The following is a 25596-nucleotide window of genomic DNA, read 5'->3' as shown; positions in this document are numbered from 1 at the left end:
GTTCTTTCTCCCACCCTGGACATTCCAGAGATATATAAACCTCACTTGCCTAGTTTCCAACAGACCTCACAACCTCTGAGGATGCCTGCCATAGATGCAGGCGAAACGTCAGGAAAGAATGCGCCACAGAATACAGCACAGCAATCCGGCTGGAATTGTATTATATGAGTCTACACTGACAATATAATGCAGTTCCAATATGGCAGCGTAGATGGAGCTGTTTTGAGCTTCCCTCGAGAGCAGAGATAGGGAAAGGTTTATGATTACTGAGGGAGGGGGTTTGTGCATGAGAATTGCCTGCTCAAGTGTGCCATATATATACACAGAGAGCCAACACATAACACTCTCACCAACACATAAACACACCGTCTCGGTTTAAGGAAGGAGACTTGTGTAGGAGAACTTCCCAAAGGAATTACCATTTTAAGAGGAAAAGAAAAAGGTGATTTGCTGCCCACTCTTTAATAGAAGAGAGGGGTTTTGGGGAAAGCAGTCCGCTGGAAATTCGTATTCTCTCCCTCTTTCTCTGAGATTATAAAAAACCCTGCCTGGATCTGACAGGCAAAGAGGGAAAACGTTTCAAAGCCAGCTTGCCCAAAGTCTTTCGACTTTTTCTTCCTTCCAGAAAAAAAAAAGAAAGAAATCCCAGGTCTAAATTCTAGCAAGGGGTGAGTAAATTATGGAAATCTGAGATAATTCTTTGGGCGTATAAACATCAAAGGAGAGTCGTTAGCTTTCCTAATCTCTGCCATAGAATGGATTCTTTTTTAAAAGGGGGTAGTGAAATAAAGCCAACAGAAATGTACACGTTCCCGGTAGAGAACCTGGGTTATAATAAAGGGAGAAAGAGAAGAAAAAGGAGGGAGGAATGATCCCAGCAACAGCAAGGGGGAGAGAGAGACCAAATAATGTCACAGTCTCCCTCACTACCATCAACTGACTACAAAGACTGGAATCATTTGCATCGCTGAAACATATTTCATAAATAATATGATAAACATAATGCCATATCAACTTCCCAAGATATTTTCCCCATGAAATAGCACAGAAATTAATTATTATTATTAATGGTTAATACTAATGATTAATTGTGATTATTAATAATAAATGATAATTATTAATAATAATTATTATTATTAATAGCAATAAATATTGGGTTATGGTTATGAATTCAGCAGATCCAGGTCACAGTATATTTTAATTGTTTTGATAGTCTTTTAATAGGTTGAAATGAAATGTGTAATGTAATGCTTTGAAAACCTTTGTGGCCTTTGTGTAGTTTTAGATGTTTGCTTTTTATGTATATTGTAAACTGCTTTGAATTCCATTTGGGAGAACAAACAAGATAGAAATCAAATCAATATATTGAACCATCTATTTATTTGCTGTTTTGTTATTAGTGTCTTGTTTCAACTTACTATATAGAGTGTAATCAAGTCTTATCAAGCCTTGTTGTTTGGTTTGGTATTGTGGTATGGCCTAAGGGCTAATCAATAAAATTATTATTATTTTTATTATTGCTATTATTATTATATTAACCATCTATTGAAAGGCAAAGTGTTCCCTCCAGGGATTTTGATTTGGGTTTGAAAAAGAATGTATAACTGAGAAATATTTAAAAATAAAAACCCTAATATTTTAAAAAGGACAGAAGTATTATTGATGTGCAGCCACATACCCAACTCCCAAAGTTGCTCTTTTAAGCTGTGTTGCAATCTGGGAAAGTAGCTTCAGCACAGCCTCCTAGGAAGTTCTCCTGCACTTTAACAGAATGTGAGATGTGCAATGAATAATCCAAGCATTCTTTCTGTAAACTTCTTTGGAAATAAAGGGAGGCACCCTTTTCTTGCACAACTCTTGGTGGTTTGAGACTTTTAGACAAAAGAAATCTCCAGCTTCAAAGCCTGGCAGGAATCAGACAGGCTTTGAAGCTGCAAAGCTTTTGAATGCTAATCAAAGTGATTAATTACAACATTCACTCTTACCTCCAACAGAAAAGAGTTCTTTCTCCCACCCTGGACATTCCACAGATATATAAACCTCACTAGTTTCCAACAGACCTCACAACCTCTGAGGATGCTGCCCTAGATGTGGGTGAAATGTCAGGAGAGAATGATTCTGGAACATGGCCACACAGGCTGGAAAACTCACAGCAACCCAATCTACATTCTGGTTCTCTCCTATATATTTTTTGCACTGAGTGATCTCAGTGTCTAATGAATTGCATGGATGGGAAAATAATCCATTCATATTTTAAAGGTGGAATCATGCAAACATATCTGGCCTAAACCTATGTCTCTGGGCTGGAATCATTTGTACCTAATGACTATTTGCATATGTGCATTCCCCTAAGGAAGATACATTGGAGCAATAGCTTGGGATGTCATTCTTTACCCTTAGGAGGGAAAAAAGAGAAGCTTAAATGCTCAAAAGAAATGCTCTAATAGCTGGATGGAGAAAACAAGGCTTCCAAAACATGTATTACCTAAAGCACTGAATGTTTGTGTCATTGTCTGGAAGCCTCCTAGAGTCCTTCTGAGGAGATAAGGCGGCCTATAAATAAAGTATTATTATTATTATTGACACAAGAACGGTGTATGACACAGCAAACAAGATAGATATGCTGGATTTCGTATCACAAAATCACAAGTCGAACACTTCCCAAGTGTTTAGGACTGTGTGATGTATTTTCGGATGTTGCGCACAAATCCCAGTAGGGTGGCCTTTTGCATTATTATTATTATTTTATTATGACACAGCAAACAAGATAGATATGCCGGATTTCGTATCACAAAATCACAAGTCGAACACTTCCCAAGTGTCTAGGATTGTGTGATGTATTATTATTATTATTATTATTATTATTATTATTATTATTTTATTTTATTTTCTCAACAATCAATTCTTTGGACTTAAGAGGATCACAGTCCTAGGAAATGGATCCCTAACTGTTAGGAAAACTTGTCTATTTCCCCCTAATGAGTTTTCCAACTTGACCAGGCAGGGAGTATCAAGAAGAGGACAGCAGTAGTAACAAAAACTCAAGAGGCAAATACATTTTTCCGATTACACAGTCTTGCTAAGCTTCCTGTGATTACAGCATTCATTCATTCACTTTCTTCCACTCTCTTTCACACATATACACTCCAAACACACACACACAGTTAACATTCCCTAGGTTGAAGCCTGAAGTATCTGAGATCACTTTCAAATGCCCTTTCTAACAAGCCCCTGAGCAAGAGGCCACTAATTTTCAGTGAACAAAAAGCCACTGGAGAGAGCCCCGTTTGTCAATATCAACTGGTCCAGCAATTTCCCATCTTCAGACACATCGGCCTATCTGAGCTGGCAGATGTTTAGACAAGATTTTATAAATTGTTCAATATCAGCCTGTAATGAACCCCAACTGACCATTCCAAAGCAGCGAAAAGCATCCAGGATCTCCCCTGCTGGGATGTGAGAATGCTCTCACGCTGGAACATTATTAATCATGGAATAAAATAGATGAGGCTCTTGAAAAATAAGTGTATGATTGATTAAAGGGCAATCTAAGAAGCTATTATTCTTGTTTCATAACCGTAAGTTATATTCACTCAATTTATCTTGGGGGCTGAGAGAATAAATGGTGGTTTGTCTCTTTATTGAAATTATATTATAGGGGGATTCTCATTATTTCCTGGGTGGGGAAAATGAAGTGATTATTTAGCAATATTTTTTCCTGAGCTCAAAGCAGATCACTGAGGTGATTACCACATTATAGATATTAGCAGAATGCATTTTAAATAGCAGTGGAATATTTTTACATATTGTAGCCTTTTTAAAAATGCTCTTGTATACCTTTAAATAAAAAAGCAAACAATTGCTGAAAATGTGAATTAAAATGGCTGAAATTAAACATGTTAAACAGCACATACAGTGTTGATTTAAACACACCATATATACTCGAGTATAAGCCGAGTTTTTTAGCCCTTCTTAGGACTGAAAAAGCTCCCCTTGGCTTGTACTCGAATGAGGGTCCTGGCCGACTTACATTCGGATCATCTTATACTTTTATAGAGTTGGGCAGTCTTATCTTATTAAAGTCTTACTATTATCTTAAATTACAGTTTGATTTAAATATGCAAAACATTTAACCTACTGATGCCTCAATTCATGTAATTTTATTGATATCTATTTTTATTTTTGAAATTTACCAGTAGCTGCATTTCCCACCCTCATCTTATACTAGAGTCAATATGTTTTCCCAGTTTTTCTGTGGAAAAATTAGGTGCTTCGGCCTATATTTAGGTCGGCTTATACTTGAGTATATATGGTAGATACAGTCTACGCAATGCATCAAACTATGAAGATTTCTTTTGACTGAATATGCAGCTAGAATTAATTTACTACACGCTGAATATATTTTGTAGACTTAACAAGTTCTTTTAAGATACTCTCAGTGATATTTTACAAATTATCACAAGCTACTGTGCCTCTATCTTTCCACATGCTGAAAATGAATTGAAAAAGCCACCACCTTGTTGTAGACTAATCTGTTTTTATTTACAATTAAAGATATAAATTAGTAAAGAATTCTCGTTAAACAACGAGGGATTGTATAACCATCAATGTCTCAAATAAAAACCAGGCATAATTTATTTACAAAAGAGTTGGGATTCCATTGCAATACAACTTGCATAAATTACTAGAAGCTCTTATATCATTACAAAAATAAATATCAAATTTGTTTCCACTTTGTTGTCGGTCCTCAAGTTCTTCAGTCCCGGTTTCTTGAATTAACCCCTAACTGTATGTATCTTTTACAAAGAGTTTGTACAATAATCCTATCACACCTACAGAATATAGATATATATACCGTGGCAATGAAGTGATCATTTCAAGATATCCTGAGAAAAAAACAGCTTTTTTTCCTTCTTCTTCTTCTTCTTCCTTTTTTAAAAGTCACACATACATAGGGGGAAACTAGACTATACCAGCGAACTCACATAATGTCCAACAAAATTCTGGTTTAATAATAATTAGAGAGGATCTTGTCGATTTAATAGTGTTCTGTGGTCTTCTTTTTATACAGTGGCACAAGATGTGATCCGGATTTAGAGTTAGAGATAGACATAGAGATAGATAGATTAGCTTGGGGGAAAGATGATGGCTTGTTGACTTTTCTCAAAGCAATTGTGACACCTACCTGTGGACCAAGGAAAACACCAGATCATCCACAATGTTTCAGTTACATGCGGACTGCAAAGAATGTAAGTCACACTATAAAAATATGCTTATTCCACTTTCTCAGCATAGAAAAGACTAGAACTGCAGGGTGTTCTTTCTTGTTTTTATTTTGAGATGATGGGAAATAAGTTATTAATAATCGGTTATTATTAATAATAATAATTACTAATAATTGTTATTATTAATTATTATTACTAATAAATGTTAATGATAATTGTTATTAATAATGATTATTATTAATAATAATTGTTAATAATAATTATTACTAATAGTTAATTGGCAATAAGATTTGTCTTTAATCCTATATGAAGTCGCTATTTGGAAACAGGGGGCAGGGAAAGGGGAACAAAGATCATTCCTATTACACTCTTTGGAATCCACCCAGGAATCATCTAATTGTTTGGGGGGTGTTTGAAATGTACATGAGCATAACCACATGAATTAAGTCCTTCGAATTTTAGGTTTCTTCTATGTACTAAGGAGCAGGAAGTAGCTTTGCACAAGCCAATTGAGAGCTGCTATGCTCCTTTCTCTTTGCTATGCTTATATGCATTTCAAATAGCAGACTAGGGGGACAATGAGATGGATTTTGGCCAGATTCCAAAGCGAGCATGTGTTCCCTCCCTCTCGTCCATGCCTTTCAGTGGGGTCTGGTGTGCAGGAGAACTTCCCATCTGGATGTTGTAAGGAAATTAGAACCCCGATAAAAATATGGACAACTATTCCAATATAAATCTTAACACACCAGATGATTTTTTTTAAAGTCAACTGGAGTTCTGTGTGAATGAATGAACAGAACTACACTGTTCTCTCAGAACAAAACAAAGGTGGAAATGACACAGGCCCTTTTCACCTCCTCTCTTTTGTAATCATGCTCTCTTAGTAAAGGAGCAAGATATAAACATTAGGCAAATGTACAATATGTCTTAGGAGTGCCTGCCAAACGCTCTTTGGGAGCAGTGTAACAGTGGAGGGAGAAACAAGGAAGAAACTGGTCTCACTTACTTGCCTGGCTGCTGTGTGATTGCCTTTCTATAGGTATGGTTGTACTCCTACTGTGCACACTTCAGTGGGGTCTGTCAAAATAGAAGCGTCAGTTAGTCACAGGACACAGCTGGCTAATGAGATTATATACACTCCAGGCCTGGCCTGGTTCTCTCCTTGGCACCAAACTGGAAGCCCATTCCTCCCAAGGCTTAGGCCTGAGGCTGCATCTCTGTGCTAACTTGAGAGGATCAGATAAGGAGAGGTGTGGCTGAAGCTTGAGTGTGTGTGTGTGGATGGGGAGGGAGGAAGCATTTCTACTGCTGTTTGTTTTAACGGAGTGATTTGCATGTATTCCTTAAAACAACAAGGAACCTTTCCCAGTGCAAGAGAAACAGGCTGAAAGCTTATATGCACACTGTGTCTAAGAGTTAGAACTCACCTCCAAGTAAACCTAGTCAAGATTATCAATTAGTTTGTAATAAGGTATTGTAACCAAACAATGTATTCCATTTATTTCTCTCAAAACACTACACTGGCCTTTCTTTTCAATGTTCGCAAAAGCAAGCAAGTAATCAAACAAACAGCATATTGTCCTAAATCTATAGATTAAAAAGCAGAAAGGGTTCCTTTGCTTCTTAATGTTTTTAGTCAACCCATCTAAACTAAGATTTGGGATTTTCTTTTCTTTTTTGTGTGTATACATATAATACACACATACACATATATATTCACAGTGTTACACCCATACACATACATATCAGTAACTCCACTTAAATTGAGATTTGGGGTTTTCTCTCTCTTTATGTGTATACATATCAGTAACTCCACTTAATTTGAGATTTGGGGTTTTCTGTGTATGTGTGTATACATATCAGTAACCCACTTAAATTGACAATTGGGGTTTTCTCTTTGTGTGTGTGTGTGTGTGTGTACACACACACACACACACACACACACACACATATATATATATATATACATACACATACATATCAGTAACACCATTTAAATTGCGATTTGGGGTTTTCTCTCTCTTTCTATGTATACACATATAAATACACACACACATATATATACATACACATACACATACATATCAGTAACCCCATTTAAATTGAGATTTGAGGTTTTCTCTTTAGCCCTCTCTCTCTCTCTCTATATATATATATATATTATATATGTGTGATATATATATATCCCACTTAAATGTATTATTTTACACTGGTCACTCTACTCCCCTGCTTTCATTTTATAATTTAATCCCACTTTACCAAATTTATTATTTAATTAAGTTGTATTGAAGTTTTAGGATAGTGATTATTAATGGTTATTATCTGTGTGTTTTTTGTCTTTTATTGGATTAATCAACAAACAGATCTACCTATCCATAATAAACATTAATGGCTAGTTGTATTTGTGGAGCTACTTATTTTGCGCCTCTTTCTTTGGTCCCAAAGAGAAATCTCAGCTCCTTGCTTGAAGTCTTAAAGAAAAGGCTCCTTAGAGAAAAGGCTCCTTTAAAGGAGAAAATAAAACCGCGACTGAAATCTGAGACCCCTTCCACATAGATCCCACATTTTCTGCTATGGCAGTGTGGACTCAGATAAGCCAGTTCAAAGCACATACCGCCGGATTGTCTGCCTGTTATATGACTGTGTGAAAGGGCCCTAAGGGAGAAACAGAACAAAACAGGCGTTTGTGTTTCTAGTAGGACGCTTAAAGGAGGACAACACAGCGCTATTGGGCAGGGTTCAGTTTGTATGCTGCTAGTGGGGGTGTTGCCCGCCCTCCTCCTCACCACTTAAGCGTTTCCCCTGGGAAGGAAGGGAAACCTACCTTTTTTGGAGTCTGTAGCGGGGGACTTGTAGTGCTGCTCCAAATGCCCGGCGAGGCTCTTGAGCGCGGCCTCCGGGACCGACTTGTGCGCGGACGCTCCGCCGCAATGGCTGCCGCTCAGTCCGTCGCCCGAAGCCACAGCAGCGGCGGCAGCGGCAGCGGCAGCGGCGGCGGAGTTGTACCTCAGGATGCCTTGTCCCTGGAGGGCGGCGTTGAAGTTCCCATAGTTCGTGTAGTTGCCGTAAAAAGGCGACGTGTAATAAATATGCCTGCCCAGGAGCGAGGAGGGCGAGTAGGCCGCGCTGTGCGGCGGGGCGGGCGAGGAGGACGAGGGCGGGCAGGGCTGCTGCGGATGAGGCTGCTTAAGGTCCGAAGTGGCGATCTCGGCCAGCGACCAGAGCTTGGGCTTGCTCTGCGAGGAGGGCGCCGAGGACGACGACGAAGCCGGCGGGATGCGGGCGTCCAAGGCGGCCTTGGCGGCGCTGCGGGCCGCATCCTCACCCAAGGGGTGGCCCAGGAGCGGGGCTTCGACGCCGGTCAGCGGCGAGGAGGTGGCCGGCTTCACGGGCAGGATCTCCTCCCCTTCCTCGTCGTCTTCTTCGTCTTCCTCCTCTTCTTCCTCGTCGTCCTCCTCGAGCTGCTGGTACTTGGCTTTGCACTCCGAGCCGGACTCGCAGAGCTGCCGGCAAGGACCCTTCTCGCCGTCCGATTCCGCCGAGCAGGAGTGGTCCGTCAGCGAATCCACCTGCAAGCTGATGCCTGGCGGAAACAAAGGGAGGGAAGGGGCCAAAGAAGCAGGCCCAGCCGTCAAGGAAACTTTGCCTTTGATCCCCGATTAACATTCCGACACACACGACCCCCCCCCAACCTAACCCCCTCCCTTCCGCACCCACTCAGGACCCGGACCCTCCGGCACCAACGCCCACCCCTGCCTAGGATTCCTGACTCCAACATTTGCGGCAGGCGTAATGGGTTAAACCCTTGTGCGGCAGGGAGGTTCGAATCCGGAGACAGCGGGTGAGCTCCCTCTGTCAACTCCAGCTCCCCGTGCAGGGATATGAGAGAAGCCTCCCACAAGGATGGTAAAACATCGACCCATCTTGGCAACGTCCTTACAGACGGCCAATTCTCTCACACCAGTTTCTCAAGACGCTCCTGACACGAATAGGCCACTCTGTTCGAAAGAGACCACCAAGACTTAGGTCCCGTCTGTACTGCCATTCACTGCACTGCGAACTACGTTATATGTGGTCAGTGTGCGCAGGCATGGGCAAACTTCGGCCCTTCGGTGTATAACCACGTAATGCAGCTGAAACCGCACCATATATATGGTCGTGTATTGCAATTCCAACTGCATCACTCGGAGCGGAGGGTTAGATCCAGCCTAAGCGAGAAGCGGGCGAGAGGAAAGGGTTGGGGAACGCGTGACAGTTTTTTAAAGGGAAACTAGGGGAATAATAATAATAATAATAATAATAATAATAATAATTTTATTTCCCCGAAGGGACTGGGGCTGCTCACATGGGAACCAAACCCAGAATGGTACATCCGAAGGATAAAGAAATCTCTGAGGATGCCTGCCATAGATGTGGGCGAAACGTCAGGAGAGAATACTTCTAGAACATAGCCATACAGCTCGGAAAACATACAACAACCCGATAAAGAAACTATTGGGGCTTCATCTATACTGTCATCTCAGGCAGTTGAACTGCAGTTTATGGTCAGCGTACATACTTCCACATAATGCGGTTTGAACTATATTATATGGTCAGGGTACTACTGCTATATAATGCAGTTGGAACTGCATTATATGGTCATCGTAAATGCTGCCATATAATAGTTTGAACTATATTAATTTTTGAGAAACCTCAAGTGGTTTCTGGTTGTGAGCGAATTGGCCGTCTGCAAGGGTATTGCCCAGCGGACGCCTGGATGTTTTACCTTCCTGTGGAGGCTTCTCTCATGTCCCCGCATGGGGAGCTGGAGCTGACAGAGAGAGCTCACCCTCTCCCGCGGATTGTCAGCAGTCCTGCCGGCACAAGGGTTTAACCCATTGCACCATCGGGGGCTCCTTATAATGACCAGCTTACATACTGCTATATAACGCAGTTGGAACTATATTATACGATCAGCGTACATACTGCTATATAATGCAGTTGGAACTATATTTTGTGGTCAGCTCAGCCTATATTGCCCCCGGTGGCGCAATGGGACAAACAGATCGGGTTCCAATCCCTCTATCAACTTCAGCTCCACACGCGGGGACAGGAGAGAAGCCTCCCACAAGGATGGTAAAACATCGAAATATCTGGGCAACGTCCTTGCAGACGGCCAATTCTCTCGCACCAGAAGCTACTTGCAGTTTCTTAAGTCGCTCCTGACACGAAAGCTGATATAAAATAGTTTGAACTATATTATATGGTCAGCCGTACTACTGCTAGGGGCCTCTGGTGGTGGCGCAGTGGGTTAAAGCGCTGAACTGCTGAACTTGCAGACCGAAAGGTCCCAGGTTCAAATCCCGGAAGCGGAATGAGCGCCCGCTGTTAGCCCCAGCTCCTGCCAACCTAGCAGTTCGAAAACATGCAAATGTGAGTAGATCAATAGGTACCGCTCCGGCGGGAAGGTAACGGCGCTCCATGCAGTAATGCCGGCCACATGACCTTGGAAGTGTCTACGGTAACGCCGGCTCTTCGGCTTAGAAATGGAGATGAGCACCAACCCCCAGAGTCGGTCACGACTGGACTTAACGTCAGAGGAAAACCTTTACTTTACTACTACTGCTATATAATACAGTTGGAACTACATTGTGTGGTCAGCGCACATACTGCCATATAATATGGTTAAGGACATTCCCAGAACGCAGTTCAACTGCATTATTCGGCAGCCTAAGGGAACAGCAGGCGGGTGAAGGCGCGATTGTTTGAAAGGAGGCTAGGGAAAGTCCCTTGGGGAACAATGTAGGCACCCATAGCTGATCCTATAAGGCAGTTCAGAGTGGCTCATTCTTCACTATTGACCCCCCCCCCCCGCCCTCGGAGATTTGTTATTGTTATTGTTGCCTGTCTTTCTGCCTCACCTTCGTCCTCGGCTGAGGTCTCGTTGCTGTCACGGGCCTTGTCGGAGGCGGCCTCCTCCTTGCCCCGCAGGCCCCCTCCTCCTCCTCCTCCGTCGCAGTCCTCGTCCTCGTCCTCGCTCTTGTTCCTCGGCGCCCAGGTCATCTTGTTCTCCTTCTTGAGGCGGCGGCGGGCGTTGGCGAACCAGGTGGAGACCTGAGTGAGGGTCATCTTGGTGATGATGGCCAGCATGATCTTCTCGCCTTTGGTCGGGTAGGGGTTCTTGCGGTGCTCTTGCAGCCAGGCCTTGAGCGTGGCCGTGGCGTCGCGCGTGGCGTTCTTCCGATAGGCCGGGTCGTTGAGCTGGTAGGAGTAGGCCGGGCTGCCGTAGGGGTGGTAGCTGAGGGCCCCGCTCATCCCCGTCGGGTGGGCGTCGTAGGGGGAACCCTGTCAGGCCCGGAAGGAAGAGAGAGAGAGGAAGAGAGAGAGGACGGTCCGTTAGCAAGTCCCTTCCTTGAGAGACAACGTTTGCCTGCCGAATTGTAGGCAGGGGCTGAATAAAACTCCACATTAGCTGCTTTGAACTGGAATATATGGCAGTGTGGACTCAGATAACCCAGTTCAAAGCAGATGTTGTGAGATTTCCTGTCTTGACAGTTAGGGTTTTATGGCTATGTGGAAGGGCCCTATAGGGTTTTGCGTTGTTTTCGTGTATGGGCGCCTTCTAGCAGCATTTTCTCCTGACGTTTCGTCTTCAGGGGATCCGCTGAAGATGCCAGCCATGCATATATGCACGGAAACCACACAACACTCCAGTTATTTCGGCCGTGAAAGCATTCCATTATATACTCTGCACACACACACACAATTATATACAGGCCTGGGGGGGGGGGTAGGGATTCAACTCCCCCCCCCCCAAATTTTTCATGTTAAAAAAAAACTTGGTTTACTCATGAATTTTAACTGGTTAACCAAATCCCCATGCTATGAGACGCAAAAAATTAAGAGTCCCTCCAGGCACTATCTCAAGCAGATATTGACAGGTCTGAAGGGGGGGGGGGGGGGGTATCAAGGGTTCAACCCCCTCCCCCCGAAATTTTCAAAACCCCTCCCGATATTTTTTTTCTGGCTACGCCCCGATTACTTGATAAAGTAAGGATGTTATTAAGGTATAATACAATAGATATTATAATATACATTACCTTAATATAGTATAATTTGATATCATACGATGTATTATGTTATATTATACCTTATTAGTTTTGTTACACATCTTTATATTATCATAATCATTTTGAAAGATGCCCAAAGGGTATGAAAATCAACTTTCCTTTTCTCTTATTGAAAAACAAAACAATGACTTAGTTTCCATCTGCTCCTCTCCATATATCTATGTTGCAACTCAGGGCCCTTCCATACAACCATATAACCAAGAATGTCAAGGCAGAAAATCCCACAAAATCGGCTTTGAACTGGGTTATCTGAGTCCACACTGCCATATATCCCAGTTCAAAGCAGATAATGTGGGATTTTATTCAGCTGTGTGGAAGGGGCCTTAGGCTGCCAAACAATGCAATATATGCTCAGTGTAGTCCCATATAATTCCGTTCAAACGGCATTATATGGCAGTGTGGATCCAGACTCCGCGCGGCTTCCCCCTTCCCAAAGGCCACACAGGTAGCTTCTTAATATTTCCCTCTCCCCTTTCTCCCTTTTTTCCTAATGGGAAAGAGAGAGAAGAGAAAGAGACACACACACATACCACAAAGCCCCCCCCCCCCCAACTTAGCAATTCACGGCGCTAATGCATTGCAAATCCAATTTGCCCACCAGAAGAATATGCACCGTTTCGAATTGGTCAAATGCGATATAATTAGCATTTTAATTCACCCTTTAAACGTTTAAAATTGCGCTGATTTAAAGTCGACATAATACTAGGGTGTGGAAAGAAAGGGGGGAGGAAAGGAGAGGCGAGGCGGCTGGAAAACTTGCTCTAGATAGGGAAGAGAAGGTCCGGATTTGACTCCTGTTCGCGGGGGCTGCTTTTCAGACAAACAGAGGAGCGTTTAGAGACCGGCTCCCATTCTTCTAAACAAAGATCCTCCTTCGCTGGGTTGCTGTGAGTTTTCCGGACTGTATGGCCATGTTCCAGAAGCATTCTCTCCTGATGTTTTGCCTGCATCTGTGGCAGGCGTCCTCAGAGGTTTGTTGGAAACCTCCGCCTTTGCCCCAACGGATACCTTTGGTGAGGAGAAACTGAGCGCGTTTCCACACAGCCATATAATTCAGAATATCACTACATAATCCACAATATCATTAAATTGGATTATCTGTGTCCACACTGCCATATAATCCAGTTCAATGTGGATTCTATACAGCTGTGTGGAAGGGGCACAAAACGAAACCTTTGCCCCACTTTCCCAGACTTTTACCTTCTTTTTAAAATCCTCGAACACAAAATACGCGCGATGGTGGGAAACCGTCCCAATCCGACATCGAGAGCTGCAAGCAAATGTGTTGTCGAAAGCTTTCATGGCCGAAATCTCTGAGTTGCTGTGAGTTTCCCGGGCTGTATGGCCACGTCCCAGAAACATTTTCTCACCCCAGCCAGAGCTTGAAACTGAAAGGGTATTCCGTGCTAATCGAGGTGGAATCAACCAGGTCCAGCTAACACCTCCCAACAAAGGATCCCCCAGGCAGGAAGCAGTCAGGCTTTGAAGCTGCAAGGCCATTCAATGCTATTCAAAATGGCCAATTGCAACATTCACACTTGCCTCAAACAAACAAGAGTTCTTTCTCCTACCCTGGACATTCCACAGATATATAGTTTTCAACAGACCTCACAACCGCTGAGGATGCCTGCCATAGATGCGGGCGAAACGTCAGGAGAAAATGCTTCTGGAACATGGCCATACAGCCCGGAAAACTCACAGCAACCCAAAGACAAATCACATACACGCAGAGATACTTTCGTAGAATGTGGATGGGAAATGCCTTTCAAGCCATGGCTGCCAAATAATGCATATACGGACAGGGCAGATCGAGCCAATAAATGACCCAAGAAGCGGCGAAAAGTGAAAGAAGAAAAAAGGGAGAGGGGGAATGAGAGAAAGCAGGCGAGGATAAAACTAGGGGCCCTTCCACACAGCCATATAGCCCAGAAAATCAAGGCAGAAAATCCCACAATATCTGCTTTGAGCTGAGTTATCTGACTCCACACTGCCATAAATTCCAGTTCAAAGCAAAAAATGTGGGATTTTATTCAGCTGTGTGGAAGGGGCCTTAGGCTGCCAAATAATGCACTACACGGACAGTATATGGCAGTGCAGATCGAGCCAAGAAATGATCCAAGAAGCGGTGAAAAGTGAAAGGTGAAAAAAGGGAGAGGGGGAAAGAGAGGAAGCAGACGAAGGGGGGGGGGGGGAATAAACTGGGGGCCGTTCAACACAGTAGTATAACCCAGAATATCACAATATCTGCTTGAACTGGGCTATCTGACTCCACAGGGCCATATAATGTGGGCTTGTGGAAGGGGTCTGGGAAGAGACCGAGGGCCCTTCCACACAGCCCTATAACCCAGCATAACAAATCAGAAAATCCCACAATAACTGCTTTGAACTGGGTTATCGGAAAATGTGGGATTTTCGGCCTTGATATTCTGGGATATAAGGCTGTGTGGAAGGGCCCCGAAAGGAAAGAAAAAAAGAAAAGAAAAACAAGGCAAAAAGTCCAAGAGCAAAGGGTAAGAAAAAAAGATAGAAAAAGGGGGTGACTTGGGGGTAAAGAAGGAGAGAAAGGGGGAATCACGAAGGAGTGAAAAAGACAAGACAGAATGCCCTGTTTGGGGCGGGTGGGGGAGCGATGGAGGAGGAGGAAGAGGATGAAGATGGAAGGGGAGGGGGGGGAGAAGAGAGAGAGTGGCTTGGCGCCGTCTACCCACCATGTAGGAGGGGAATCCCGCGGCGGCCGGGTCGGCGGAGTACTGGAGCGGGCTGCTGAAGCCGGTGGCTGCCGCTTGGGCGGTGAAGGCGGCGGATCCCGGGTAAGGGCTGAAGGCCGAGCCGGACGAGGAGCGGGCCAGCTCCTCGCTGCGGGGCGCGGCCAAAGCGGAGGCCCCGTAGGCCGGGCAGGAGTAGAGCGCCAGCGAGCCCGGGGGCTGGTAGAGGTAGCCCTGCGGGTAGGACATGGCTGGGAAAGAGAGAAGGAGAGGGCGAGAGGGAGAAAGAGGGCGGCAGAAGGAGCAGGGATGGCGAGGAGGAGGAGGAGGAGGGCTGTCGCTTCCCCCGCCGCAGCCACAGCCACAGCCTCCTCCGCCGGGCGAGGAGCTCACAGCGTCCCCTCCATCGGCGGGAGGAGCGCGAGCCAAAAGGAGAGCCCGGCGCGAGGCGGAAGGAAAAGCCGCTCGCGCCTGACGGGAGGGAGCGCGCGCGCGCCCGCCCGCCTGCCTGCCTGCTCGCTCCTTCCCTCCCTCGCCCGCCTTTCCCACGCAGAAGAGGAGCGAGCGCGCGGGAAGAAGAGGAACGGAATATAATATAGCTCTATCTAATCTCAGTTAGAAAGCCGAGGCCATCCTCTACTGTTGGCCCCAACTCTCTCTCTCCTTCTTCGCGCCCCCCTGCTTCGGCCCGCGAGAGCGAAGAGTTTTGTGAGGCGAGGACTTTTCCCCCTCGGAGGGGCATTGGCCGAGTAAGCTGTCCGTCACCGCGGCTCATCTGCATACGCGGGAGGACACGCCCCCTTTCTCAGCCCAGAGGGAAGGGAGGGAAGGCGGGACTTTTGGGAAAGAGGCGAGGAGAAGTCCCTCACCTCCCCCTCCCTTTCCGAATCTCGAGCCTCGAGGCGCGCGCAAGGGAGAGGAAAGGGCGCGGAGCTGCAACGCTTCCTCCGCCTTCTCCCTCTGGCTGTCTTTCGCCTCCCCTGAAGGTTAAGGGGCCTGGCGTATTCCCGGGTATATATCTCCAGCAATCGGGTTGGAGGCATTCCCTATTGGCACAAGGCTGTCTTAGGACTAGCTTTCCCTGGAGGAAGCTAGTCCTTCTTGGAACTTCCGAGTTTCCTTGAATACAAGTGGAGATCGGGGACTCGATGCTGAGAGAATAGGAATAGGACTCCCCCCCCCCCTCCAGAGAGCAAATATATACAGACATAGATGAGCTGGGGGTGGCGACAGGGAGCTCTCGCGTGGGCTGGTCCATGAGGTCACGAAGAACGAATAAACAACAACAACATAGATGACACACACACGTAGGGGTCTCAATGTCAAACACGGTTGCTCAGGAAAAGTCCAGTTCATTATTAAAATAGGGCAGGCATGGGAAAACTTCAGCCCTCCAGGTGTTTTGGACTTCAACTCCCACAATTCCTAACAGCCTACTGGCTGTTAGGAATTGTGGGAGTTGAAGTCCAAAACACCTGGAGGGCTGAAGTTTGCTCATACCGGAAAGAGGGTGACAATACAGAGAAGTCTTCGCTCTTATAAAACCCCATCGCAAGCCTTCTGTCTGGTCCGCCAGTGGAAGTTGGAACTCTTTTGGGAAGTCCTGTGAAACAGCCGGAAAGAAAGCCGGTCCTTTTGGAAGTCGGATTCCCTTTCAGAGCAGTGACTTGGCCCCTTTCGGTAGGGCGGGGAGGGAGGGCAAGCGATCTAGGAACCAGAATTTCTCGGAATTTCCCTTCTGCAGCTTCGGTGTAAGGAACAGTATGAAATAATCAAGGAAATATGATCATTGAATAGTTCCTCCTCCAAGTGGTAGTGATTAGAAGTCACTCTGAAATCAAGTGGGATTGAACTACACACCCACACACACATATATATGGGGGGGGGGGGGGGTGGGGGGTGTGTTGTGTTAGGACTGAGGCGCCCGATGCCTGTGTGGTTCAGTCTGCACCTAACCCAGGTACTCTTCCCCTTATTTTGAAGGAGATTGTAATTGGGGATTTTTTTTCTCTTTGTGTCAGGAGCGAATTCATTAGAAGGGCATCCGATATGATTTTCCTTCTTGCCAAAATTGGATGCGTGAGGAGAAACGTGCCCCTTCTTCCTCCTTCTTCTCGCCTCTTTTCTTGTTTTTCTCTTCTTCTCTTCCTCCTCCTCTTTCGCCTTCTCCTTCTCTTCCTCCTCCTTTCTTCGTCTGCTCTTCCCCTTCTACTCCTCCTCCTCTTCCCCCTCTCCTTCTCCTTATCTTCTAATTCTTCTGCTTCACCCCCTCTCCTTCTCCCCTTCTCTCTTCCTCCTCTTCCTTCTTTTCCTCCTCCACCTCCTCTTCTTTCCCTTTCTATTCCTCCTCTTCCCCTTCTCCTTGTCTTCTCCTTCTTTAAATCCTCCTCTTCCTTCTCTTCTCCTTCCCCTTCTCTTTCTTATCCTCCTTCATCTCCTCCTCTCCTTCTCCTGCTTCTCTTCTTCCCCTTCCTATTCCCCTCTCCTTCTCCTTTTCAGCCTCCTCCTCGTCCTTCTCCTCCTCCTTTCTTCATCTTCCCCTCTTTCCCCTTCTACTCCTCTTCCTCCTCCTCTTACACTTCTCCTTCTCCTTACCTTCTTCTTCTTCTGCTTCACCTCGTCTCCTTCTCCTCCTCCTCTTCTCCTCTTCCTCTTCCTTCTTTTCCTCATCCTCTCCTCCTCTTTCCCTTTCTCCTCCTCCTCCTTCTCTTCTCCTTCCCCTTCTCTTTCTTATCCTCCTTCATCTCCTCCTCTCCTTCTCCTGCTTCTCTTCTTCCCCTTCCTATTCCCCTCTCCTTCTCCTTTTCAGCCTCCTCCTCGTCCTCCTCCTCCTCCTTTCTTCATCTTCCCCTCTTTCCCCTTCTACTCCTCTTCCTCCTCCTCTTACACTTCTCCTTCTCCTTACCTTCTTCTTCTGCTTCACCTCGTCTCCTTCTCCTCCTCCTCTTCTCCTCTTCCTCTTCCTTCTTTTCCTCATCCTCTCCTCCTCTTTCCCTTTCTCCTCCTCCTCCTTCTCTTCTCCTTCCCCTTCTCTTTCTTATCCTCCTTCACCTCCTCCTCTCCTTCTCCTTCTGCTTTTTTTTCTCCTTCTCCTTCCTGTTGCTACTACTACAACTACTATTAGTATTACTATCATTCTCAGGAAATCCACACGGGGCTCGGGTTTACACTTACACCCACAGGGAACAACTATATCATGGGGTATAACGAAGAGTCCCCTCTCCCCCCTTTTCTTTTTAAACTATTGCCTCAAAAACAGAAGAGAATAAGAATAAGAAGAAGAAGAAGAAGAAGAGGAGGAGGAGGAGGAGGAGGAGGAGGAAGAAGAAGAAGAAGAAGAAGAAGAAGAAGAAGAAGAAGAAGAAGAAGAAGAGGAGGAGGAGGAGGAGGAGGAGGAGGAGGGAGGAGGAGGAGGAGGGGGAGGAGGAGGAGGAGGAAGAAGAAGAAGAAGAAGAAGAAGAAGAAGAAGAAGAGGAGGAGGAGGAAGAGGAAGAGGAAGAGGAAGAGGAAGAGGAAGAGGAGGAGGAAGGAGAGGAAGAATAATCTCGGGCGCCCTCCAACCGAGAAGTGGATTCGGCTGGAGAGCGGCCGGGTTTTTCTGCCCCAGCCGCCTATAATGAGGCGGTCTATTGTCTTCGCTCTCCCTAGAGCCACACCGAAATCCACGAAGTCAGTCCAGATCGCTATCGAGATTCACTAACTTCGCCTTATTGAGTCGGCAATAAGATTTAGTTTTTTCCCCGAAATTCTCCACATAGGAGAAGGCTGCATGTCTATGTGTACATTGAGTCACGGTGAAAAACATTTTATATTATTGCATAAATAAGAATTAATAACATAATAATTATTAATAATATTCTTACAATAATAATAATAATAATCTGGAGGACCGCAAAATATCTATCATTGCCTGGACCCATACCCTTTGTTAAAAATATCTTTCCCAATACTTTTCTTTCCTTCCAATACACAAGGTTGTTTTCCATTGATTACAAGAAGCAACCCAAGAGAGATGGCTGATGGTCGGGGGGGGGGGGTATGTCTGTGATAGAGAAGAGAAAGAAGAAGAGCGCGGGAAGAGCGGCTAGTTTTCCAATAAGTGCTTAATGAATAGAGCATTACCATTTCAAAAGGCCAGCCCTTGCTTTTGGGTCGATTTGCATAATTTTTGTATGGCTTCAAAAAAAAGAAAGAAAAAAGAAAAGGGAAGGCAACACCGCATTCGCTTGTCATGCCTTTCCGAAAGAGCGACACGGGCGGCGTGACAAAGAGAGTCCCGTCCTAATTCGAGGAACGAGCCGCAGCGTTTAGTTACAAACGGGACATTTTGTCGGGTTTGGGCTTGAGCCTGCCTCCTTCTATATGATGTGCTTTCTCCGCTTCGTTCCCCTTACGTTACGGCCTCTTTTCGCCATCTGGACTCTCTCTCTCTCTGACCCACTTGCCCCTTGCCAAGTATGGTACTTTTTCACTGGTGTTTTCAAAACAGTGGATTCCGCGTTGTTGCAACGCGGCTGTCTAATGACTAATAAATGCGGGCGGATGCAAAAGCCTGCGCGGCCGCTTCCAAGCATAACCTCGTCTTTCTCGAAATATTTATTAAGGGAGCATAAGCATATGGTGTTGCCGAAGGCTTTCATGGCCAGAATCACTGGGTTGCTGTGAGTTTTCCGAGCTGTATGGCCATGTTCCAGAAGCATTCTCTCCTGACGTTTCGCCCACATCTATGGCACGCATCCTCAGAGGTTGTGAGGTCTGACGGAAACTAGGCAAGTGCGGTTTATATATCTGTGGAAGGTTCAGGGTGGGAGAAAGAACTCTTGTCTGTGTGGCCATGTTCCAGAAGTATTATCTCCTGACGTTTCGCCCGCATCTATGGCAGGCATACTCAGAGGTTGTGAGGTCTGATGGACACTAGGCAAGTGCCGTTTATATATTTGTGGAAGGTTCAGGGTGGGAGGAAGAACTCTTGTCTGTGTGGCCATGTTCCAGAATTACTCTCTCCTGACGTTTCGCCCACATCTATGGCAGGCATCCTCAGAGGTTGTGAGGTAATAGATGCCATAGATGTGGGCGAAACGTCAGGAGAGAATACTTCTGGAACATGGCCACATAGCCCGAAAGACATACAACAACCCTGTGATCCCGGCCATGAAAGCCTTCGACAACACACAGAACTCTTGTCTGTTTGAAGCAGATGTTAATGTTTCAATTGGCCACCTTGATTAGCACTGAATAGCCTTGCAGCTTCAAGGTCTGGCTGCTTACTGCCCTCTCTGTGTCGCCTACCTTGTCAGACTACACAGAAAAACCATTGAAATCCACTAGCATGTGGAGAATTTCAACAGAAAGGAGGAAACAATGGAAATGAACAAAATCTGGCTACCAGTATTAAAAAACTCTAAAATCAGGACAGTAAATAAAGAACAATACGCAGAAAACAGGGAGATTCCAGACATGAATAAAAATACGCAGAAAACAGGGAGATTCCAGACATGAATAAATCGGGGCCAGCTAATATCTTCCAACAAAGGATTCCCCAAGGCAGTACACAGCCAGACCTTGAAGCTGAAAGGCTATTCAATGCTAATCAAGGTGGCCAATTGCAACATTCATACCTGCCTCAGGCAGACAAGAGTTCTTTCTCCCACCCTGGGCATTCCACAAATATATAAACCCCACTTGCCTAATTTCCAACAGACGTCACAACCTCTGAGGATGCTTGCCTTAGATGGAGGGGAAATGTCAGGAGAAAATGTTTCTGGAACATGGCCATACAGCAACCCATAAGTATATTATCCTATTGGCAATATGGGATTTGCTCCCCAGTGTGAGGTTCTCCTACAAATGAATGTAGGAAAGTGTCCCCCGAAACCGCTCGCCAGTCATCCCCCCAGATAGGTTTATAACCAGGTTATATAAAGGAGGGCAGGATCCAGCCAAGTTAACCACTCCTTAAACCCCATTGATTGCGAACTGGAGGGGAGGGAGCGCTCTGCCCACAGGATCAATGGGATCGAGCGAAGCCAGCTCAAGAGAGTCTTGTGGAAATCAATGAGGCTGACTTCGGCTGGTTTGACGAAACTGTTGTGTGGTTTCCTGAGGTGTGGCCTGCATCTGTAGCTGGCCTCTTGAAAGGATCTGATGATAGTCAAGCAAGTGGAGTGGAATACCTTTGGAATGTCCAGGGTGGGAGAGAAGAACCAATGGCTGTTAAACAAGTAAGGGTAAAAGAACTAATGAGGTGGCAAGGGTGCAATTAGCCAGCTAGGTTTGTATGTGGGATCCACCCATTAGCATCATTCCTTTACTACCATCAGATCCCCTGAAGATGCCAGCCACAGATGCAGGCGAAATATCAGGGAAATCCAGACAATAAACTATCAGAGGCAGTTAACACTTCCCAACAAAGGATTCCCCAGGCAGGAAGCAACCAGGTTTTGAAGCTGCAAGGCCATTCAGCGCTAATCAAGCTGGCCAAACGCAACATTCACACTTGTTTCAGGCAGATAAGAGTTCTTTCTCCCACCCTGGACATTCCACAGATATATAATCCTCCCTCACCTAGACCTCACAACTTCTGAGGATGCCTGCCATTGATGCGTGTAAATGTTTCAATTGGCCATCTTGATTAACATTGAATAGCCTTTCAGCTTCAAGGTCTGGCTGTGTACTGCCTGGGGGAATCCTTTGTTGGAAGATATTAGCTAGCCCTGATTTATTCATGTCTGGAATCCCCCTGTTTTCTGCGTATTGTTTTTTATTTACTGTTCTGATTTTAGAGTTTTCAAACACTGGTAGCCAGATTTTGTTCATTTTCATGGTTTCCTCTTTTCTGTTGAAATTGTCCACATGCTTGTGGATTTCAATGGTTTTTCTGTGTAGTCTGACAAGGTAGACTACACAGAGAGGGCAGTAAGCAGCTAGACCTTGAAGCTGCAAGGCTATTCAGTGCTAATCAAGGTGATTGATTGCCAACATTGCCTCAAGCAGACAAGAGTTCTTTCTCCCATCCTGAACCTTCCCCAGATTTCTAAATCCCACTTGCCTCGTTTCCAACAGAGGTCACAACCTCTTAGGATGCCTGCCATAGATACAGGTGAAACATCAGGAGAGAATGCTTCTGGAGCATGGACATACAGCCCCAGAAAACTCACAGCAACCCAGTGATTCAGGCAATTAAAGCCATCGACAACACATCAGGAGAAAATACTGCTAGAGAGCTTGGAAACCACACAAGATTACAAACATGAGGACCACCGATGTTGACAGTTGTCTTCTTCCAGGTGACACTTTCCCCCAACTCTGTCTCTCCAATTGAAGACCCCTTGACCCACCATTACTGGCCTGGTATTGAAAGGCTCAAGAAAGCCATATTCACAACTCTAGGTGGCATTCCTGTACACACTTATGGGGAGCAAGGCCCCTCTGATAAAGGGGGATTTCTTTTTAGGCCCATCTGTACAGCCAGATAAAATCCATATTATCTGCTTTGGGTTATATTAGGCCCCTTCTACACTGCCATATAATCAAGTCCAAAGCAGATAATCTGGATTTTATCTGGCCCTTGGTCACAGGGGACATAAGAGACTTGGGCCCTTTCTACATTGCCATACATAGTTCAGCTAACTAGCTTACTTATCTCATCTTCTAAAGAGAGTAAGAGGTAAAAATATCAGTGGAGGTATATTTTGCCTAGAGAGAGTAAAAATGTGTCCTTACTGGAAAGAAGAAAAGGCAGAAGAGACCCTAAAATGAAGGAGACCACATGGTCAACCCAGGGGCAGTTTAAACGGAAGAGGACGTTCCCCCACAGAAATTCCATTACCAAATCATCAAAGGGACTGTGGCTAGCAGTGAAGAGTAAAGACAAAGCCTTGTTGGGAAACATGCATAGGAATGTGGGGGAAGGAATCCCTCATCTTAGCCTAGCTACTCATTGAGGACTGGATACTTGATGACACAAGAAAGTTGTGCAGCCTAGGGACGAAACCCAACATCTTTGAACTGGATTATTTGGCAGTGTATACTCATATATGTTGTGGTAATCTCTGAGTGGTTAGACTCAATTTAACCCTCTCTGGGGGAGATTCCACCAAAAATCAGCAGAGTAGCAAAAACAAAAGCTTTCAAATGCAGCAGTTACTTACACAGGGTGAGCAAAGAGAAGCATTTGACCATTTAGGATTGCAGTGGATTGCAGAGTCTCAATAAAAGTCCAAAACGTATTTATTCAAGTAAAAAGAACTCCATTGTAGATAGAAAAGCTTGGGAGCTGTCTAGTCTACTCTAGACTGGTTACTAAGGAAAAAAATAAGAAAGGAAAAATAACAAACATCTAAATAGTTACATCTTGCCAGGAGAGATGGCAGGACATGTTGTTAGCTTGAAGAACAAAGGGAGAAGAGAGAACCAAAATGATTCCGACCTCATGGTCCAGTTTATTGGGGCCATAAAAGACATTCTGACCAATGTGAAGTTAGTGTCCCTAAAGATTCACATTTCTACTAACTTCAAAGTAAGGGATGTGACCTGAACAGGATAGAGTGAAACACAGTAAAGCCTATCTAGGCATGCTTTGGAAACAGGGAAAGGATTCCCTCAATCTAACTCATCTATCTAACTACATCTAGACTTGACTAGTCCAGGATGATTCCCAACAATATCCTCCAAAGTAGATATTATAATGTGGGTTATATGATAGTGTAGAAAGGGCTTAAATAGCACTTAATTCACTGATGTTTACTCTGAGCAAACACAATCAGGGCTGCTCAACTGCAATTCCATATATACCTTTAGCATTACCCATTAGCAAAGTTCCCTGAACACAGAGGGGGTTCAATTTACAGCAAAGATACTCAAGGATTGGGTAAATCATATTGAATGGAGAAGACCTTATTCCAGGACTAATGGTGGAACTGGGATGCAACCTGGCACTTCTGCCCCATGGAGGGTCTACCTCCTGTTAAAGGTACATAGGATTCCAGCCTTTCTTAGAACTATTCATTAGTAACAGCTCTATGTCAGTGGGAGCAGCAAATCTGTTCCAGGTTTTGGTCCAAAGCTTTCCAATGTGGAGCTATCTAAGGTGCTGAATTCTACCTCCAAAGTAGATAGGTTGCCTATCAGTAAAGGCTATTAAAGTTCAGTCTGAAACCTCACTGAAACTAAATTCCAGATCTGTTGTGTAACTGGAACATTGACAATACTATGTAACACGATTTTTGTTCCTGGGGGCCCTTCCACACAGCCATATAACCCAGAATATCAAGGCAGAAAATCCCACAAGATCTGCTTTGAACTGGGTTATCTGAGTCCACACTGCCATATATCCCAGTTCAAAGCAGACAATGTGGGATTTTATTCAGCTGTGTGGAAGGAGCCTGGGTTATAAATGTCATTTCCTAATTGATTCTATAATAAAAACATGGGGAAAGTTTATTCAATGGCAAAAAAAAAAGTTTTTGCTGGACATCCTGCAGCACATTTTGCTATAGTTTTTCAATGAACATCTCATCGATTCTCAATCAGTTCAACAGAGTTGGTGGCAGCCACAAAAACAAAGTTTCTGGATATAACAATTACTTTCAAGGTAAGTACCTCACGATCTAACAGGAAACAACACTTTCAAACCAGGAACACATGTTTTTCAAAATTTTGTGACATCGTGTTTCAAAATGTTGTGACTGCACTCCATGCAGTCATGGCGGCCACATGATCTTGGAGGTGTCTAGGGACAACACCGGCTCTTTGATTTAGAAATGGAGATGAGCACCAACCCTCCTCAGACACGACTGGACTTAATGTCAGGGGAAAAACTTTACCTTTACCTTTGTGTAATCTTTGTGAAATCGCAAATCAGCCAAGCTAGGCAACCTTAGGGCCCACCCACACAGCCATATAACCTAGAACATCAAGGCAGGAAATTTCATATTATCTGCTTTGAACTGGAATATATGGCATTGTGGACTCAGATAACCCACTTCAAAGCAGATATTATGGGATTTTCTGCCTTGATATACTGGGTTATATGGCTGTGTGGAAGGATCCTTAGTTGATATGCAAAGTTAGTTCACAAGCTGCATGCTACCTTGAGAAGTGTACCCTTAATGGCAGCCAGCTAGGTAAATCAAGTAAGATGGCATGATATACACTTCCAGTAATAAGCTCCATTAGGCCTAAATATCCTAAAGACACCAGATCCGGTCTGATCTTGGAAGCTAGGAAGGGTCAGCCCTGGTTAGTACTTGGATGGGAGGCTGTCATTTCTTCAGAGGAAGAAATTGCCATCTCTGAATATTATTTGCATAAGAAAACCCTCTGAGATTCATGATGTCATTGACAGATAAACCCACACACATACAGTGTCTGGTTAGAGCTTGGAGGTGACTTTGAATCCCTGCTTGGCCATGGAAGCCTGCTTGGGCAAGTCACACTCTCTCAGCCTCAGGCAAATGCAGAAACAGAGAGCAGGAAGTTGGACTGGAAGGTCTTTGTAATCTCTTCCAGCTCTATGATGCCATGATATCTTTCCAAACGGGACATGAGAGAAGCCTC

The 25596-nt window shown here is 44.8% G+C and overlaps 1 protein-coding gene across 4 annotated transcripts; it reads right to left on the bottom strand.

The window, feature by feature from the left end:
* Positions 1 to 4517: 4517 nt before the first annotated feature.
* On the bottom strand, positions 4518 to 15962 carry irx2 (iroquois homeobox 2). Of its 4 annotated transcripts, none has more exons than XM_008117609.3 (5): positions 15043 to 15962; positions 11126 to 11549; positions 8050 to 8808; positions 6232 to 6302; positions 4518 to 5185 (listed from the first exon to the last, which is right to left on the bottom strand). In XM_008117609.3, exons 1-4 carry the CDS (start codon positions 15286 to 15288, stop codon positions 6259 to 6261), a joined length of 1473 nt encoding a protein of 490 aa, XP_008115816.2. In that variant the 5' UTR covers positions 15289 to 15962; the 3' UTR covers positions 4518 to 5185; positions 6232 to 6258. The 4 variants fall into 4 exon arrangements, with proteins under 4 accessions (XP_008115816.2, XP_062836882.1, XP_062836883.1 ...); XM_062980812.1 differs by lacking the exon at positions 15043 to 15962 and adding an exon at positions 13535 to 14956 and having other exon boundaries at positions 4518 to 5238; XM_062980813.1 differs by lacking the exon at positions 15043 to 15962 and adding an exon at positions 13535 to 14956 and having other exon boundaries at positions 4518 to 5181.
* Between the last annotated feature and the right edge of the window lie 9634 nt (positions 15963 to 25596).

The sequence above is a fragment of the Anolis carolinensis genome, chromosome 4, assembly GCF_035594765.1.
Source record: "Anolis carolinensis isolate JA03-04 chromosome 4, rAnoCar3.1.pri, whole genome shotgun sequence".
In the NCBI taxonomy this organism is placed as follows: Eukaryota; Metazoa; Chordata; class Lepidosauria; order Squamata; family Dactyloidae; genus Anolis; species Anolis carolinensis.
This window is presented reverse-complemented; position numbering and strand designations above follow the sequence as displayed.

Excerpts from the sequence above, each read along its gene's own strand:
- irx2 (XM_062980812.1), bottom strand. The coding sequence starts at position 13,834 with ATGGCCTTGCAGCTTCAAAGCCTGACTGCTTCCTGCCTGGGGGATCCT. Across the intron at positions 11,550-13,534 it reads TCGAGGATTTTAAAAAGAAG|GGTTCCCCCTACGACGCCCA; the intron begins GTAAAAGTCTGG and ends CGGGCCTGACAG. Across the intron at positions 8,809-11,125 it reads GACCTCAGCCGAGGACGAAG|GCATCAGCTTGCAGGTGGAT; the intron begins GTGAGGCAGAAA and ends TGTTTCCGCCAG.